Genomic DNA, 17,500 nt, shown 5'->3' on the forward strand with positions numbered 1-17,500 from the left:
TTTCGTTTTCATTTTGTTTTTGTTTTGTTTTCATTTTTTGTTTTGTTTTGTTTTCATTTTGTTTTTGTTTTGTTTTCATTTTTATTTTTGTTTTGTTTTTGTTTTGTTTTGTTTTTTTCGTGGCTTTGCTCTGTAGCAGTAGAACACTGGACCCCTTCTCTCCTCCCCTCTTCACTACTCTTGTGTTTCAGACCCTCGTGTTTATTAGAATGACCATACTGAAAGCCTTCACTGTCTGCCTAGCACTGGACGGATTTCAAATGAAGTGTCTCCATTAAAAAAAAAAAAAAAAAAAGATAAAGAAGGATGGATGTATTTGATATTTACCTTACTATTTTCCCCTCGGCCCACCCCAAATTCTCCCCCCCCCCCCCCCTTACGTTTTATAAAACCTCTGCTCACTTCCTCCCACTCTCTCTCACTGCCCCCCTCTCTCTCTCTTCCACTCTTTACATAGATGAGTCGTGGGGACAGTCTGAAGGAGTCTTCCTCCTCCTCTCTCCTCCAGTCCAGTCAGCAGCCTGGCTACCGCTCTGAGCCCAGCCTGGACGGCCGTGAGGGGGGAGGAGGAGGGGAACGGGGCGTGTCCGACAGACCCAGCGGGGCCCCCGGGGGACCGCCGGGCCCGGGCATTCCCGGATATTCCCTGGGCGGTCGCTCGTACCCCTCCTTTTCCGACCCAACCGTGCTCTCTGGCGTGGCCTCACGGTCTTCCAGCGTGCGCTCTGCCCACAACGCCCCGCCCTCGGAAGCTACCACTTCCACCAGCTACAAGAGCCTAGCCAATCAGACGCCTCCGCCCCCTCGCAACGGCAGCCTATCCTACGACAGCCTGCTTACGCCTTCGGAGAGCCCGGACTTCGAGCCGGCCGGCCAGGAGATGTCGCCGGGGCGAACGCGCACGCCCGTGCAAGGCTACAGCTCGCCTTTCCTGTCCGCTCAAATCGCTCAGCAGAGGGAGGCGGAGCTTCACCAGCCCTCCGCCCCCTCCGCATCGCTGCTCTCCTCTCCGCATCGCGCCGCTTACCTGCGCGGCTCCGCCTCCTCCCCGCCCCCCGGGCCGGAGAGGGAACGCCTCCTGCAGGACCCCGCCCAGCCCCACGCCCCCCCCCCACCACCATCACCACCACCACCACCACCACCATCACCACCACCACAGCTCCAGGCCCCCCCGCTTCTCTCGGCCCCCCCTCCTGTCCGACTCGGGCCCCCCTCCGCCCGCGTACCCGTACCGCACGCGCTCGACCGACACCCCTCTGCCCCCCTCCACGCACCCACCTCGTTCCCCCCACCCGCCCCCGCTAGGCAAGTCCCTGTCCTACTCCAGTGCCGCTGCTGCCGAGATGCAGTACCGCCTGGTGCGCAAAGCCTCTGCCTCCGCCGGGGGAGGGGGCATCCAAGCGCCAAAGTGAGTAACATCCCCCGACCTTCCTCCTCCGCCCCCCCCCCCACCGCCCTCCACCCCTCCAAAACCAACCCCCCTCCCCCATCTCGACGCTCCGCGCAAGCCTGCTGCCTTCTTCCTCCTCTTCCTCTTCCTCCTCCCAGACTCCTGTGAGTGTTTCTATCTTTCTCTCTCTCTCTCTCTCTCTCTCTCTGCTTTCTGTGACTTCATTCCTCCTTTGTGTTCCGTTTTGTGTCTTCGTGCCCAAACACTTTCTTTTTTTCTTCATTTCTGCAACCGTCTGTTTTTTTTTGTCTGGTCTCCTCGGCAGCAGATGCATGCTCTGCGATCGACTCTGTCGGTTTGGTCCCGTCGTTTTAAGTGACCCCAGTAGATGCATGGCTTAGTGATCGTTTACTTTTGTGTGATCCTGCGTTCATCAACCATAGATGCATGCCTCTGTCATCAGCTGTTTTAGCCTGCTCTTGTGTGAAGTCACCAGTAGATGCATGTTGTCCATTCTCAGTAAATGCCTGCTCTGTGATCGTCTGTTTTAGTCTAGTCTCGTCATTTAGTGAGAGAACCTTAACACATCTCTCGCTGCATGGTGTCGTGACTGTCTGATCATTGCCTGCCTCGTGACCATGGTCTCCTGTCTAGACGAGACTCATACTTAATGACTGACGCTTGCTCTGGATTTGATTTTTACTGCCTGGTCTTGTTGCGTAAACAGGGCCAAGGCTTGTCGTCGTATCGTCTTGTACTGCCTGATCTGTGATCTTCACTGAATGAGCATGAGATTCATGATTGGTTTGAAAGCTTTGCTCTGACGCAGATTGAGGGCGTATTTTACACAATACCCGCTCCATATTGTACAGCACCTTCACAACTTACTGACTACTAGTTAACACAGCATTGCACAGTTGTTTTCGCAATTGTTGGTAAAACCGACTTCTGTCGAGATTGTTCTTGTGAAATTCCTGTGGATAAATTTCCTCTCTTTTTTTTTTTTTTTTTTGTTTTTTTTTTTCTCCTCCAGGGACGAGGTTCAGATGAAGTCCTATAGTCGAACAAACGGGCAACCCAGATCTCCTCTTTCTCAATCTCCTTCTTCCTCTACCCCTTCCTCCCCCTCTCACCCAATCAGCCTCTCCACTCGCCCGGGACAGGCCTATCCCAGCGCTGCTTCTTCTCAGAGCCCCGCCCATAAGCCTGGGGGTGGGGTGAAGAAGGTGACGGGCGTCGGAGGGACCACTTACGAGATTTCAGTCTGAAATGATGGGCGGCCGCTTCGACCAATGGGGGACCTAGGGCGGGATCACATACTGCCTAACCCTTAAGGAGAGTAGAGCCTTACTATTGGAGGAGAGAGATACCATGTGTGTGTGATGGACTTTTATTTACACACAAGATGGAGACTCTTTATTCTCTCCTAAAGTGATGGACTCCATATTTCTCCTTTATTTTAATATCAGAACAGAAATTGGGGCAAAACAGAAAAAAAAAAAAATCTGTTCCTGTTAAGTGCTTGGTCAGCTAAAACCTAATGACGGGGAGGACCTGAGTCACCTAGCCAATCCCCTGTCTCTTTGAAGCAGGACTTCCTGATTATTCCACCAATGAGGTGTTCTAAAACTGTAGGTGTGAAAAACGTGACTGGATTGCCTTCGGAAAAAAAAAATCGTGTAACAAGAGAAAAAAAAAAAGATGATTCCTTTATGACATAAATGTAGAAATGATTCATTGTCTGTTGTGTAAAGGGAAAAAAAAAGGTTTTGGCTTTCTGGGTAATTTTTTTTTTTTTTTCCTCTAAAGTGGGGTTTGATTGATATTTGGGACTTTGTGGCATGCAGTAGCCATTTGGACCACTGTGATTGGCTTACGACCTTGCTGCCTCTTTAATATCCACCAATCAGTAGCAAAGAAGCAAAACAGTAGTCCGATACTGGGCCATGAAACGGCCTAGTTCGTCATTTGAATCAAACAGCCTTTTTCTAGTTTCGTGTTTTAGAGCAATGGCCTTGTTAATCAAGGAAAAACTCATTTTTATTTTATTTAATTTCTAAATATTATTTTGTATGAATTTATAAATAGCTGGCGATATGATCGAGTTTGTTTGTTTGTTTGTTTGTTTGTTCTTGTTTTGTTTTGTTGTTGTTTTTTTTTTATCTACAGTGGATTAGGTACAAGTCCACTTTGGATTTTTAATCAGTCAAAGATCATAAGGACACTTGCCCTGCTTCAATCAGTTGCAGCCAATCAGAAGCTGAGCTTGTGTGTTGTTCAGCCAACAGAAAACGTTGTCATGCACAGAGCACAAAAGATGTAGCATTCTTGTGCATTGACCCCTTTAAACAGGCCATATTTAAGAAAGAATTATCTCCTTGTATGTTTTGGATCAATCTGCAAAAGTGTTTGTTTTTTATTTAAGTCAGTACTAAGGAGGCAGTCTCTCTGGTGGCCTTGTCTAGCTGACCAATCAGGATTCAAAACAAGCTGCTTGTAAAACCAGGGAGCGTGTCGGAATCATATCGGCAATGAAATTAGCCAATCAGCACATGCCAGCTGGATTAAGAAATCTAAAAAAAGCCTTTAAAACCATATAATTTAATTTACATTATTTCCTTTTGAGTTTTGAGTAGTAATGTGGTTTTTTTTTGTTTTGTTCTGTTTTTTCGCTGGGGTCCGACTCTCATGGTTCAGTTGCACTGGTCTGTGACATGGAGGGAAATATTTTGGGATCAGGGTTGAATGGAAATGCACATGTAGTGAATGATGGGGCAGGATGAGGTTTTACAGGCCAGTGTTTCAGAGAAGACGGGAATAAAAACGTGGTTTTGGATCATAGCTGATTTGGAAGACCGTGGGGGGGGGTGGGGGAAGATGTGTACTGTATAGCTCAGTGTGACTGAATGAGCGTGTGTGTGTGTATGTGGGTGTGCATGGTTGAGCATTGGTAATAAACTCTTTATAAAACATACATGGCGTCATTTAAACTGTCTGTGTGTGTGTGTGTGTTTGAAAGATGCAAAACTGGTGCCTGCATTTAGAGGATTTCTGAAACTGTTCACGATTATGCAGAGAGAAGTAAAGGAGACGAAGACAGATCAAGTTAATTGAAGTTTTATATGCACACAGGGAAAAAAAAAAAATCATTCAACCATCATCTCCATTTACAATTTTCCATCCTTTAGTCACGACCCTTAAAAACAGGGCTCGAATTACATGACAAAAAAGGACTGACAGGCGGAAATGGCAACAGCCACTCGTACTTGAAGGTTATGAATAGCTGTGATATTGCTTGATGTGCAATGTTGATTGACATGTTGGTTCTGCTGTCACCATGGTGACCGGTACAACTGAAAGCGGATTCACAGACAAGGTAACTGAGAACAGTGGGAGAGAGAGAGAGAGAGAGAATGAGTGTTCTGTATGCCATTGCTTTATGACACTTGCTGGGTTACATCCATACTGACTAACACAAGCTAAGCTCTTAAAAAAAAATTGTTCATAACAGTAACATAGGAATGGAGGACGTTTTGATAAAAATTCAAATTCAGCAGTGATTTAAAAAGGAACAGGGAGGAGAGGTGAAGACCTCACAGTGTTGCTCGAATGTGGACAATACAAAAAGGAATGTGTGAGTGTAAAGGCAGGACCAACGGTTGAAACCAGCAGGAGTGTGACATTTCCAACACAGAGAGCAATGGATTTGACATAACTGTTACATCACCTCTGTCCACATGGTGGCAGCACTGTACTACCAACACTCAAACTCAGAGGAATGTTACATTTAACCAAAAGACCACCTTGTTAACAGTGATATGTTTGCATGTTAAATAGTACGCGTTTAGCAATAATAAGTGTTTCTAGTCAACAATCTCTTACTCTTGCTGTTGCCGATTTTGGATAAGTGAACAAAAATACTAGACTGAAATTAAGTCTGCAATGTCCTCTGAAAGACTGATTTATACCATTATCCAAACTAGCACAGATCCTAATTGGTCTTTTACAAATACACTGGCCAATCACAGTTGCATCACTAATTTTCACTGACAAAATGCTCACATGAAGTGGTTAAGACTATATCCTCTGGAGTGTAGTGTGCGTCCATTTTGGTTTTTTGTTTTTTTTTCTTTTTTAAAACCAAAATCGTCATTTTAGTACTAATAATATTAGCTGACAGTCATATGATTAAATACAAAAACAGACTGACTAGAGCAAACACAGAAAAGAATAAACGACCGTTAACAAATCATAGAAAAGTGTTCCAATTAGCTGTGTATTTTAGCATAAAAGAAACGGTGTACCAAAAGAAAAAAAAAAACAACATTTCACACCTTGTTAGCCATGTTAGAGGTAGGAAGCGTGAAATGTCTCGTTTTGTTTGATTTAACAACGTTGCAGGCAGTAACCATTTCACTCGTCGAAGGGGAAAAATGGACTTTCGAATGATGGGAAATACTCAGAAGGCTGCATTACACGTGTACATTTCGATTTAAGTTAAATTTATATTAAAAGATCCAGTTGGATATAACTGAACTGTTTGTTTCCCCCGTTCACATTCTCATTCACTCTACAGCAGTTTGAATATTCGCATAAGATCAACCAGTCCCATTGTGATGTCACAATGCTGCCCCACAAGTCCATCCCTATTTGTCTTTCTTGGATTCTGTCTCCGCCTTGGTCTCGGGTTCTGGCTCCTCCTCCTCCGGCACAGGCGGGAACTGCGACTCGCTGGCCTTTTCAGTCTTCTCCTCCTTGTTCTTGTTCAGCTTCTTCGACTTCTGGTAAAGTTCATTGAGGTTAAACTCCCTGATGATGTTTTCCTGGAGACAGATGTGAAGACCGTTAGAGGTGAGGAAGTGTATTTGTTTGTCTGTATGCCATACTGACATTGTACACAACGCTGTTGTACATAAAAAAAGAGCCAACATCTAACTCCTAGGTATACAGACCTGTACCAATATTTCAGCTTTCAAAGGAGTAAAAGTATTAACCATAAAAATTCCATGTTAAAGCCCTTGTCCAGAGCACTGCCTTTGGGCTCTGAGATAGGAATCTACACGTAGTTCCTGCAGAAACACTGTGACATGGTGTTCCTGTCTCTTCCATCAAATCATTACTGAAAGAGACACAACTTTTTACGTTTTTATCAGCGTCCCGTTTGTAGAGCGAATCTAACCTTGAGAGCCGCCATTCGAGAGCTGGTTTGAATCAAAGCCATTGCCCTGAACACATCTGTTACGCTGATAAGCAACTTTACCCCAAACGTTTTCAAAAAGGGCTTTCCTCTGCAGCTTCTCCACACTGACCCGTCACCGTCCGCATTTACACGTTTAATGTGAGTGAATGCAGTGGGACTCTGAGCTCGAGATCAGTTAAGAATTCAGCCTAGTTTAAGTGCCCTCGGTCATTAAATTATTATTATTTTATATATAAAGCATCCATCCAAGCACGGTTTATCGACACTCAATTTTTGGGAAAACACGAAAGCGATATTTCAGGAATTTTAAAGGCGTTACCTCAGTGAAGCTCCAGGACACTGCCCTTCCCTTTTTGTCCACCTGAGGGCGCCGCATAACCTCCTTACCCCCTTGAAAGAGCACTACAGAGGGCAGCTGCTTGGATAGAGGAGATGTGCTTACTTTGTACCTGAGAAAGAGAGAGAGAGAGAGAGAGAGAGAAAGAAAGGAGTCGTTGAACTCACATTCCCATCGTAACAGATAAAAAGGAGAGAGAGGGAAAAAGAGAGAGAGAGAGAGAGAGAGAGAGAAAGAGTGATACACACTTCTTGGACACTTCTCCATAGCGACCAATGTCCACCTTTCCAAATTTCAGTCCGGCACAGTTGTACCTGCATACACAGACAAATACGTCATTGAAAAAAATCCAGCCAATGAGCTTCTCTCATCATCATCATCATTACAGTTCCTCAAACGACTCCAACTTACTTTAGGGACAGGTCGGCATAAACCGAGGCAAAGGACTGGCACTCTGGCGACCAGTTAGCAAAGAACTCCACCAGCCATGCAACACGGCCATCTCTCTCCAACTCGTCCTGTCTCACACACGCACGCACACACACACACGCACATACACACACATGCACGCACGTGCACACACACGCACACACACACAAATAATCTTTCAGCTTCTGACATGTTAGCCACATGTACAACAGGAATAAAGAAATCTGCCATCCAAATCAATGATGTTTTTTATTCATCTCCAGTCACTTCCAAATGGCGTGTCATACTCACGTCTATGGTCTTGTCGCTAAAGTATTTGATGTATTCCGGGCCCATGTAGAGAGGGGGTTTACATGTCATGAGAAACACTGGATCACACAGGGAGAGGACAAGAGTTAAAACAAAACCAGCCACTTTACTGAGACACAACAGCAAAGCAATGTCGGTACCTGGTACAGTGTCTGTATAAAAATTCACACGGCCAGATGTATTTCTGCTTTTAGCACGTGACACAAATTGATAACACCTGTTGACAGGTCACTGTAACGCGCCGGCCAGCAGATAAGCTACGCTACCGACTTTGCCTCGGGTGAAAAGAAACGCGGTTTTTACACTGACCGATACACAGAGTCAGGTAAAGCAGGCCCATGCGGACGTCCAGCCTGAAGAACAGAATGACGTTGGCCACTTTGCTGAAAAGGATGATGTTCCCAACGTGTTGCTCCACAGTTACTGAGAGAGAGAGAGAGAGAGAGAGAGACTGAGATTGAACTGGGGAGGGGCCACAGTTGGTAGAAGATAGAGCAATAAAGGACAATGACTACATAACAAACATGAAGCAACTGTGTCTGCAGACAGAACAAAGCATGGTGTACCATCCCCCTCTCTCTATACATTCACTTTAATGGGGTGTGCGTGTGTACTCAAAACAAAACCATTACCTTGGATCACACCACTGGCATGTCATCTTCCACTACACTGCCACAATTACAGCTCAGTGGTGTGACGTCAGATTAAGATATGGTAAAAACACTGACCTTACCACGTGAATCGAAAAAGGCTATGGATTCGGTTGGATTCAAATTTAGGTGGTTACATACTTCGTCTTTTGTATTACAAAAGTCTAGCCCTAAAAATGAGCTACAGCGAAAGAATCTGAATTTGAACGTTTGTTAAGGTGAGACGTATTCTGGATGTATGGTCAATAAAGTTCTCTTCTTTTCCTCAGCAGAAAGGAGGAAGAAAAGGCACAGTTTCTTACTCGCTCTTCTGTTCTTCATCATAACGATTGCACTCAGAAACATCAGTATTTCAACCTCTCTCTGTAAAAGAAAAAAAAAATAAAACAGGGTCGTTAAAAATGCTTTTCGACGAGAAAATCAATGTATGCCGTCGTTATACGCGCTAATGACGTTCATTTCTGACAGATAGTCGTTGAAGTTTAGCTAACACAATACAGGTGTGATCACCGTTACACCTGTACACAAGCCGATGATTCACCTGCCATGCGTTGCGTTCGGAGAAAGCTAGCTAGCTACGCGCAAGGTTAAGTTCAACGTATTGACACTTAATACATACGTATGTTAGGGCACACAACGTATCTACCGCAAAACGCATGAGGTTCAGAACTATGTATGCTTCCCCCTCTTGGTCTGTCGTATCCCCACCCAATCTAGCGACCCCCAACAACAATTGCTGTTCAATAGCTTCTCGAAACGCAACACGACTCTGGCCCAAATGATGAAAATGCCGTTAGGTACACGGTGTTGTTGTCAGTCTCTGTTGTTTAACACGTAGCTAAGTACGCAGCTAAAAACATAGCAAGACATCCTTAATGTGAGTCCCCATTTTGGCATTTTGACACTCACCCAGTCGAAATCACAAGAGTTGCCATCCTCTCGTTGCGTCGAGAGACGTTCGCAAATTCCTGGGGTCTTGCGAACGAGCAAAAAAGCAACAGACATAAACAAAGATGCAATATAGTATGGTCTCAGCAACCATTTGTACACCTGTGGTAAGTGATAGAGAAAAGCAAAAAGAGGAGTAAGCAACGCCATTTTCTACAAAACGGCGAAAGAAACGGAGACGGCTGGTGCAATGCTGCTCTTCGGCTCTACTTTCCGTCGGCTAAGATGTAAAACGGACTTAAAGGAACAGAGGTCACTGCGGACGATGAAGGAACTAGTCCCGCCTCGATTGTCTCGTTAGCGATTGGCCAATACAGTTAAAACTGGCTGATCATTGGTCTTCGACTCATCGTAAAGGGGAGGATATCAGGAAGTATTAAACTCTTCTCACCGTAAGTAATGAAATGTATGTTACCGGTTGAAATACTTCATACTCACAAGACTATGTGGATCATCTCACAAAAGAAAAAAGTTGAAAAAAGTGTGAAGTGCTTTAGAAAGTACTGTAAAAGACCTAGATCTGACTACAAGTGCGTTTTACTTACTCGCAGATTCACTCACATGCGAGTTTACTACCCCTGTATTGTGCATGGTGTTTCATTACATCTAAAAAAATCACGGAGTGCAATTATCCCAAATTTACGGCCAAGCAAAGTGCTTTGCAATTACCATATTGCCATATACTAGAGACCAAGTATATTTTCAGATTTATCTTTGTTAATTGTGTAAAGAAAATGACTTTGATAGTACCAGAATGTGTGTGGGGCAGTGTTCATGAGTTAGGACAAAGGCGGGTTTAGTGACAGCAACGCAAAATTACTACAATATTCGTTTATTCACTGACATAACACACAGACAATCAGAATGCTTCCACGTCCTAAAGCACAGCATATCTACAAGGCAAGCCCAGCGAAATCAAACCAAATGAGCACCACGGATTTTTAATTACACTGAAATTGAAACATGCCCTGGAAATTTGACTCCCGTAGTCCACTCCCGTACACTGGCTTTGATATCCTGTGCTTTTCTTCCTTACTCCTTTATAAGGCAGAATGAACAATGCACACATCCTGCGAACAGCTGATGTAATACTTTTAATCATTTTGACTGACATTTTTCAAACAGCTTTTTCACAGAAGGCACGTGTTTTGTCTTTGAGTATTTTATATTTGTAGGATTGTCAGCATTTGCACCATTGCACGTGGTTTATTCATTTCTTATAGCAAGGTTACTGAAATATAACCATTTTTTTTCAAGTTCTAACACAACTCCTACGTTCTATACAAATGCATATTCATGTTAAAAGTCATCATGGACCACAAAAAAAAAAAAAAAAATACATTCATGTGCAAAAGACTGTTTACTCCCTTAGTTACTCACAATGTGGAAATACATATATATATATATACACACACACACACATCCTTGGAGCACACAATGTACAATTGCAATGAATGACCCTATAATCACTGTAGTTTTTGTCTAGCCATGCTGCTGAACATGACTGGACAAACACCATGACTTTTTTTTGAGCATGTTCTCATATATTCACTATTTACAACTTAAGCTCACAGCAATTTGCCCTGCTTTTTCAATAATCCTGATAACTTAAGAGTCTACTATGATCAACACAAGCAGCGCCAGCACAAAGCCTTTACGAGAACTGCCTAGACTCGTTAAGTTCTAGCTACAGAAGAAAAAAGAAGTGATGAAAAGAAAAAAGAAAAAGAAAGGGAGGATGCACAGCGACAAAATTACAGGAGAGTGTCTAAGATAAAAACAAACAGTCAGCAAGATGTGCCTTAATCCAGTCCTGTGATGCTGAGGTTTGGTTTCTTTTCATAGCGACCAAGTACTATGGTTAAAAAAAAAAAAAAAATGGACGAATGAACGCCACTATTTCCCTGGTTTGAATCAGCCCCTGTATATGGGGGTGAGAACAAAAGGCAGCAGGACTTTGGTCCTCTAGTCCTGGAATAGAGCACTGCTGACACAAGTGGACAACACAGAGAGAGAGAGAAAAGGAGACAAAGCGAAAGATAGGGTGATAGGACAATTTCCTGACAGACAAAGAGGATGGAGACATACACTCACAATCACACAGAGAAACTTATAAAGAGATTCAATTTAAAGAGGCAGCCACATAAACATGTGACGCTAGCTGGCTTGTGATTGGCCAAAAATAACTGAGCGATGAACTGACAGTGGTGTAATGAGAGGTGATTTTCAGAGAGGTAGCTCATTAGTAAATCAGCTAGTTTGGTGGCTCAAAATGATTTCTCTCCTGCCTCACTTTTAGTGTCCTTCTGGTGGAGGCTGCATGGTCACATGACATAAAAGGTGCATTTATGAACCAGTGAGAGCGAGATAGAGAGATTATAGTGTTTGGCAAACTATATTTAATGTGGCAATTTAGCATCTTTCATTTATCAGTTCAGCCAGTAATGGCTCAACACATATTTCTGATATAAATCTTTATAAATTTAAGAGCTTCCATGCCCTCTTACGCTGACTGATTAAATGTAAGTTAGGGATGTGGCAGATATCTGCTAAAACACTATCTAATATTAGCAAACAATTGCAGAGATCTATTCATTCAAGTCAGCGACTAGACAAATTGTATTACTCAGTTACCTACATGTGTGCTATTTAGATATGATAACTGTCAGTTCAGTACAGTTGTATTAACTTCAGGGATAAATATTTTCATTTTTACAGTACAAGCCAGATAGTCTGCACACAGCTAACGTTCTTTTCCTACGGGACCAGAATCGGTGGTCCGTGGAATTTATACTTGCTAATGCTAACGCCAAGGACTGGAGCTTGTAAAACACGATGAGCCAGTGATGTCGGGCAGTTTCCAGACCCTGTACTAACGTCTGACAAACCAAAGCAAACTAAGCACGATAAGGCTGTGGAGGAAATATACTGACTGTCGACCTTGGTAAATGTTAACTTTTTAAACGTTCAAATGCCCTCAGGACGTTTTAGTTTTCAAGAACTAGCAAAGCTAGTGCAGTTTGGTGTACGCTAATCATTTCTGCTATCAACACTGTGATATCATACGGATCCTTTGTGATGTTACCACAGCAATGACTATTTGAACTTTTCTAATAGCCTACTCATGTTTTGCTATGACAAAGGAGATCCTCATAATCGTTGTCATGATACTCATTTATATCCCCCTTTTAAACAACCCTCGTCTTAAACTTTATTCGCTGCATGTCCGTTAATTTCTGGTTTGGCGTAATCATTGGCTGATTGGTTGAGGGGAGTCCTGTCTTGTGTTGATTGGTGAGCTGCCTCCTTTTCAAGCTCCGCCTTCTTACGAACGAGTTGACTACGGTGATAGATGAGGTAACTTGGCAACATGTAGCCCGTCAACGAAAGCACGAGCAGACCTATGTTGATCTGTCGATTTAGAGAGACACAAGACGTCTGTTTAGTTATCTAAATTCACTTGATGAGTATTTCAGTTTGTGAATTTTCAGGTGTATACTTGGTTAATCTTAAATTCAGCCCGTGGAGGAATGTAACATTAAACAGATCGTTGCAGTTCGTTCTGGCTCGTTAGGAATATTAAGCTATAAGCAGGAGATGTTTTGATGACTGTTATATAATTAGCAGTGTCTCTTACACGTTGAGTCGAGCTTTGTACGTGCTAAACTGAACTGTAATTATCTTAAGGCTCGGTATCAATTACTCAGACATTAGTGCTTCAGTTTAAGTGAATTACCCGATAGAACACCTTGCAGCTTTAGTTCGTTGTGCTACTATATGTCTGTATACATATATATGTTCGTGTCTCACCCAGTAGGGGTCTCCTTTCAGAGGTCCAAGCATGGCGACGAATAAAGGTTGTTGGAGAAGAGCAAACAGGGCACTAATCATGGACTGCAAACCAGTGAGAGTGCCAAAGTGATTGGTCGGGTACCTGGGAAAAAAAGTCCAGAGAAATTGTTGCTAGGTTTCTCCAGGAGATGGTCTACTGTGATAACTATATATATATGTGTGTATATGTGTGTGTGTGTGTATATATATATATATGATAAATTAGTCATTACCTTGACATATACACAAATACACACATCTAACACCTGCATCAAACTATAAAAGTATTTCACATGTTTCTCCCAGTCTTTGAAACAATCTCACATTCTGAACAGTTAAAATGTTTACTTATTTACATGTTGCACAAAATCTAAACTTCCTCGCAAATACCCTCCCCATCCTTGCCCACTTTGGAGTCCTGTTTATAAAATAGTAATTAGTTATCTACACTTATTGACTCTGGTTGTAGATGTTACCTGATGTCATAATGGGTGTGAATTAAAGCGCTCCCTGACTGAACGGGCTTTGAAACTACATAACGGTGTGTGTGTGGTGCGTGTCCTTACTCTGCAGCGTAGAGTCCTCCACAGCAGGAGTGGATGAACCCTCTTACCACAGTGTGAAGAACAAAGGATACCATCTGAGAGAGAGAGAGAGAGAGAGAGAAAGAGAGAGAGAGCAAGGTGGGGTGAGGGGGAACAATTAGGAGATTAGACACCATTCATAACCCTGAGTGAGCTTCCTGTTCAGATTCACTACTGTCAAATTAACTTTGAGAGTGTTTGGGACAATAGACACGCTACTCTCAGAGTTCATTTAACACTGGTATGTGTATAGGATAATATAAACATTCTGAGACTGTAATTTAAACAATAGCAAGAATGCTGTGTGGTTTAAGTGTGTTTGGTTCTGTGTGTGTGTGTGTGTGTGTGTCTTACTTGTAAAGGCAAATTATCTATGAGGGAGATGATGCCAAAGATGACAAGTAGTGTATTGGTGAAGATGAAAGCTCTGGTCGCATTGGTCAGCTTCTGGATCTTTCTGTCTCTCTTTGGAGGTCCAGCAGGACTGAAAGAACAAACGATACAGGCAGCAAAAAAAAAAACAAAAAAAAAACATACGTGTGTGAATGTATGTCAAAACGCGCTTTCTGTTTTTCACTCATACCTTTTCGTTATATCCTCCTTCTATATTACCCGTATACCTCTCATCCTTTAGTGTCCAGCTCTTTCTTGCTTTCTCTAACTTCTTTTTTTTTTTTTTACATGCCCCGGCATGCAAGCCAACCTGTCTGTCTCTCTCTCTGTCTCACCTCTTCTCTCCCTCCGCTGAACATGTCTCTTCCTCACACTCTTTCATTCTCCAGTCCATGATGTAGCCGATCATAGGGGAAGTCAACAGGCAGAGGAGCTGCATTGTCCCAAAGATGGACGAGTAGAAGCCAACTGTGGTAACACACACACACACACACACACACACACATACACGCAAAGACGTTACACGTCAAGCGCATATCATTCTTAAACATACAATAAAACCTCTTTCGGATGGGCGTTTGAGTACACTGAGCTGGTTTTAAACGACCATGTCCTGTATATTAATTACCCCTTAAAATGGTTTCTTTCAAAATCAATGCGCAATTTTGACAGGATTTTACAAGGAGGGAAGCAATTACCTTGTGCCTCTGCCTCCTTCATCAGGTCTTCAGGAGCTAGAGTAGAAATGAAATAGACAAAGACAAATAGTGAGATAACACACACACACACACACACACACACACGTATGCACCTCAAGGCCAGTCTTTTGAATACACAGTCATTGTCATGTTGCGTGTGAATAGATAAAACCACATGCACGTACCTTTGAGAGAATAAGGGTTTAAAAGAGGACTAATAATCACCATTGGGGTCGCCGTGGGTTACCAAGAACTCCACCATCTTGTTCATGGCGCCCATAAAGAATATGAGGCGGAGCTGGGTCATCGCCATGGTGATGAGACTCCACAGGAAGATGGATGAGCAGACAGAGCTCCGGAAGGGAAGGGACCCTGGGGGGGTCACACAAGACCAAACACACTGTGATCAAATACAGTGTTAGTGTGTGTCAGTGTGTATGTGTGGGTAAGAGTGTGTTTCTCATGTGTTTGTGGGTATGTGATAGTGTGCGTGTGTGTGTGTGTGTGTGCGTGTGTGTGTATGTGATTGTGCGTGTGTGTGTGTGTGTACCATGTATTGGTATCTTGGTATCAGATAGCATAATCTGACAAAAGTGCCTAGTTGGTACCAAAGTGCTGGTCCCCACTTAGAGAACAACATTCTTCTAAACTATATTGGTGTTCCTGATAAAACAAAAAGTGTCAAAACATTTCTTTGGTTATGGTTAGGGGAGTCAATGGGAAGTCCCCGCTAGGGTATGAATACAAACGTGCGTGTGTGTCTGTGTCTGTGTGTGTCTGTGTGAGTGTGTGTGTGTGTGTGTGTGTGAGTGTGTGTCTGTGTGTGTCTGTGTGAGTGTGTGTGTGTGTGTGTGTGTGTGTGTGTGTGTGTGCGTGTGCGTGTGTGTGTGTGTGTGTGCACGTGTGCGTGTGCGTGTGTGCATGTGTGTGTGTGTGTGTGTCTGTGTGAGTGTGTGTGTGTGTGTGTGTGTGTGTGTGTGTGTGGGTATAGTTCACCTTGATGCTGTGCTGTGGTACCATCCTGTGCGTTTTCGGCGGGCTCCTGTTTCTCACGAATGCACTTTGTCTCTGTGATCACGTGAGTATAGAAGCGATCTCCAGTCGACTTATCGTCCATAACCAGCCCTGTTGTCTTCACCTTCTTACTGTAGAACCACAGAAAGAACGAAAGAAAGAAAGAGAGAAAGAAAGAAAGAAAGAGAGAGAGAAAGACACAGGTCATTTCTCAACTTTCACACGGCAGACAGACACAAACCTATGAAACAAATTTGAAAGGAAAAGAGAATGGGGGTGGTGGAGACACACAGGAAAAGAGCGAGTGAATGAGTGAGGGAGTGAATGAAAGATAAAGAGGGGTGAAAGGAGAGAGAGAGAGTGAAACGAGAGAAATAAAAGATGGCAAAGAAAGACAGAGAGGGAGAAAGGGAGAGAGAAGACAGTTTGTGGAGGAAGAAAACAGACAGTGAAAGACAGGGAAGAGGGAGCAGAGTGCGGGCAGACGGATGGTTCTAGAACAGTGTGTGTGTGACTGTACTGAATAATGTGTCTGCTTTATGGTATACTGACGTGTAGATAACGGATTCAGGGGCGGGGAACGACTCTCCTGGCCAGTTAAAGAAGCAGTTGACGAAAATCAGGCAGGCAAAACCCATCCATGCCCACATGATCAGCTTGAAAGGCACGCCAAAATCATAGATTAGCTGCAAAAAAAAATGAGGGGGGGGGGGGGGGGCAAGGAGAACATTAGTCAGGGGAGAAGAGGTATTTTTGAATATAGATCAATTTTAAAAACATCTTTATTTAAATGTATTTTCCACAATTTATTATATACTGATCTATCAGATTATTCACAGTGAAATCTTAAACAGATATTTAATGGGGATAATGATCCACTAGGGGGAGCTGGAGAACAGTCACTCTGTAACACATTAACTTTCACTGTTTGTGTACTTTTGTTTGAAACAGCCAAAAGGTATTTTGGTAGTTGTCTTCCTATGGGGAATTTTTTGTTTTATTATGTAATCTCTCATTGAAATGAACTGTTCTTATTTGGCCTTTAATCTCGAGATCTTGCGGTTATAGTGAAAAAAAAAAAAATATGCCCACTGAGAAAGTCCCCATGTGCGTTGCAGTTAATGTCTCATGAGTCAAAATCTGTAGAAGCGACCATGGGATTGCAGTAATTGTTTTGTAGCCCTGTTACTGAGTAGTTACTGAGTAGTTACTGAGACTAGGTGAACCCTGTAGTTGTAGCTATGGTAACATCCCATAAATGCTGCTCTCAGTGAGGCTGCCATTCACTTCATACTATGTGGTTCTGCTACCAGTAGTTTACTGTAGTTTTTACAGACTGTGTGTTAGAGTGTGAGTTTAAAGCTTTGATCTGAATCTGTAGGGATCTGATTGTGGTGTGGATTCATTTCTTGATTGTGTTTTGGTCTTGCTCTTGATCTGGATCTAGATCTGGATATGGATCGCAATCTAAATCCTCAGAGATCTGATCTGGTTCATGAGGGCAGTGGTTTTGACTCCATCTCTTTTTCTTTCTTTCTTTCTTTCTTTCTTTCTCTCTCTCTTTCTTTCTTTCTTTCTTTCTTTCTTTCCAAGCGGTGCTGATTTCGTCAGTGCAGGGAGAGGAGGACCTACTCTGACAGCGGGGAAGGTCACAGCCGAGGAGGCGTAGGAACCAAACATCAGGGACAGGACGGTGGCGCGAATGTTCCCAAACATG

At 43.3% G+C, this 17,500-nt stretch overlaps 3 protein-coding genes across 4 annotated transcripts in view; 1 reads left to right on the plus strand and 2 right to left on the minus strand.

Moving 5' to 3' along the window:
- zdhhc5a (zDHHC palmitoyltransferase 5a) overlaps positions 1-3,059 on the plus strand; it is a 14,806-nt gene extending 11,747 nt beyond the window's left edge. Inside the window, 3 exon segments of the mRNA XM_030788106.1 lie at positions 458-1,099; positions 1,101-1,408; positions 2,424-3,059. Coding sequence (XP_030643966.1) covers positions 458-1,099; positions 1,101-1,408; positions 2,424-2,658 — 1,185 coding nt within the window. The 3' untranslated portion in view covers positions 2,659-3,059.
- A 1,730-nt stretch (positions 3,060-4,789) lies between these two features.
- On the minus strand, positions 4,790-9,460 carry tmx2b (thioredoxin-related transmembrane protein 2b). 2 transcript variants are annotated; one of them, XM_030788119.1, is made up of 8 exons: positions 9,225-9,460; positions 8,618-8,678; positions 7,975-8,088; positions 7,648-7,724; positions 7,339-7,445; positions 7,180-7,241; positions 6,910-7,064; positions 4,790-6,213 (listed from the first exon to the last, which is right to left on the minus strand). In XM_030788119.1, the coding sequence occupies exons 1-8, from the start codon at positions 9,411-9,413 to the stop codon at positions 6,037-6,039; spliced, it is 942 nt and encodes a 313-aa protein (XP_030643979.1). In that variant the 5' UTR covers positions 9,414-9,460; the 3' UTR covers positions 4,790-6,036. The 2 variants fall into 2 exon arrangements, with proteins under 2 accessions (XP_030643979.1, XP_030643980.1); XM_030788120.1 differs by having other exon boundaries at positions 6,910-7,039; positions 7,176-7,241.
- A 1,176-nt stretch (positions 9,461-10,636) lies between these two features.
- Positions 10,637-17,500, minus strand: part of slc43a1b (solute carrier family 43 member 1b) — a 14,669-nt gene continuing 7,805 nt past the window's right edge. The window contains exons 6-15 of the mRNA XM_030788111.1: positions 17,416-17,500; positions 16,336-16,469; positions 15,766-15,914; positions 14,995-15,141; positions 14,770-14,805; positions 14,407-14,539; positions 14,033-14,162; positions 13,661-13,734; positions 13,074-13,197; positions 10,637-12,674 (exon numbers count right to left, since the gene is read on the minus strand). The exon at positions 17,416-17,500 is cut by the window's right edge and continues 8 nt beyond it. Of these exons, the coding sequence (XP_030643971.1) occupies positions 12,468-12,674; positions 13,074-13,197; positions 13,661-13,734; positions 14,033-14,162; positions 14,407-14,539; positions 14,770-14,805; positions 14,995-15,141; positions 15,766-15,914; positions 16,336-16,469; positions 17,416-17,500 (1,219 nt within the window). The 3' untranslated portion in view covers positions 10,637-12,467. The remainder of the gene's footprint in view (positions 12,675-13,073; positions 13,198-13,660; positions 13,735-14,032; positions 14,163-14,406; positions 14,540-14,769; positions 14,806-14,994; positions 15,142-15,765; positions 15,915-16,335; positions 16,470-17,415) is intronic.

Source organism: Chanos chanos, chromosome 11, assembly GCF_902362185.1.
Source record: "Chanos chanos chromosome 11, fChaCha1.1, whole genome shotgun sequence".
NCBI lineage: Eukaryota > Metazoa > Chordata > Actinopteri > Gonorynchiformes > Chanidae > Chanos > Chanos chanos.

Bases quoted from the DNA above. Each gene is read 5' to 3' on its own strand.
- tmx2b (XM_030788119.1), bottom strand. From the start codon at position 9,413: ATGGCGTTGCTTACTCCTCTTTTTGCTTTTCTCTATCACTTACCACAG. The intron at 7,446-7,647 runs GTGAGTATGACA...TGTGTGAGACAG, and splicing joins TTAGCGACAAGACCATAGAC to GACGAGTTGGAGAGAGATGG. The intron at 7,065-7,179 runs AGAAGTGTGTAT...TTCTTTCTCTCT, and splicing joins TCGCTATGGAGAAGTGTCCA to CTCTCTCTCTCTCTCTCTTT.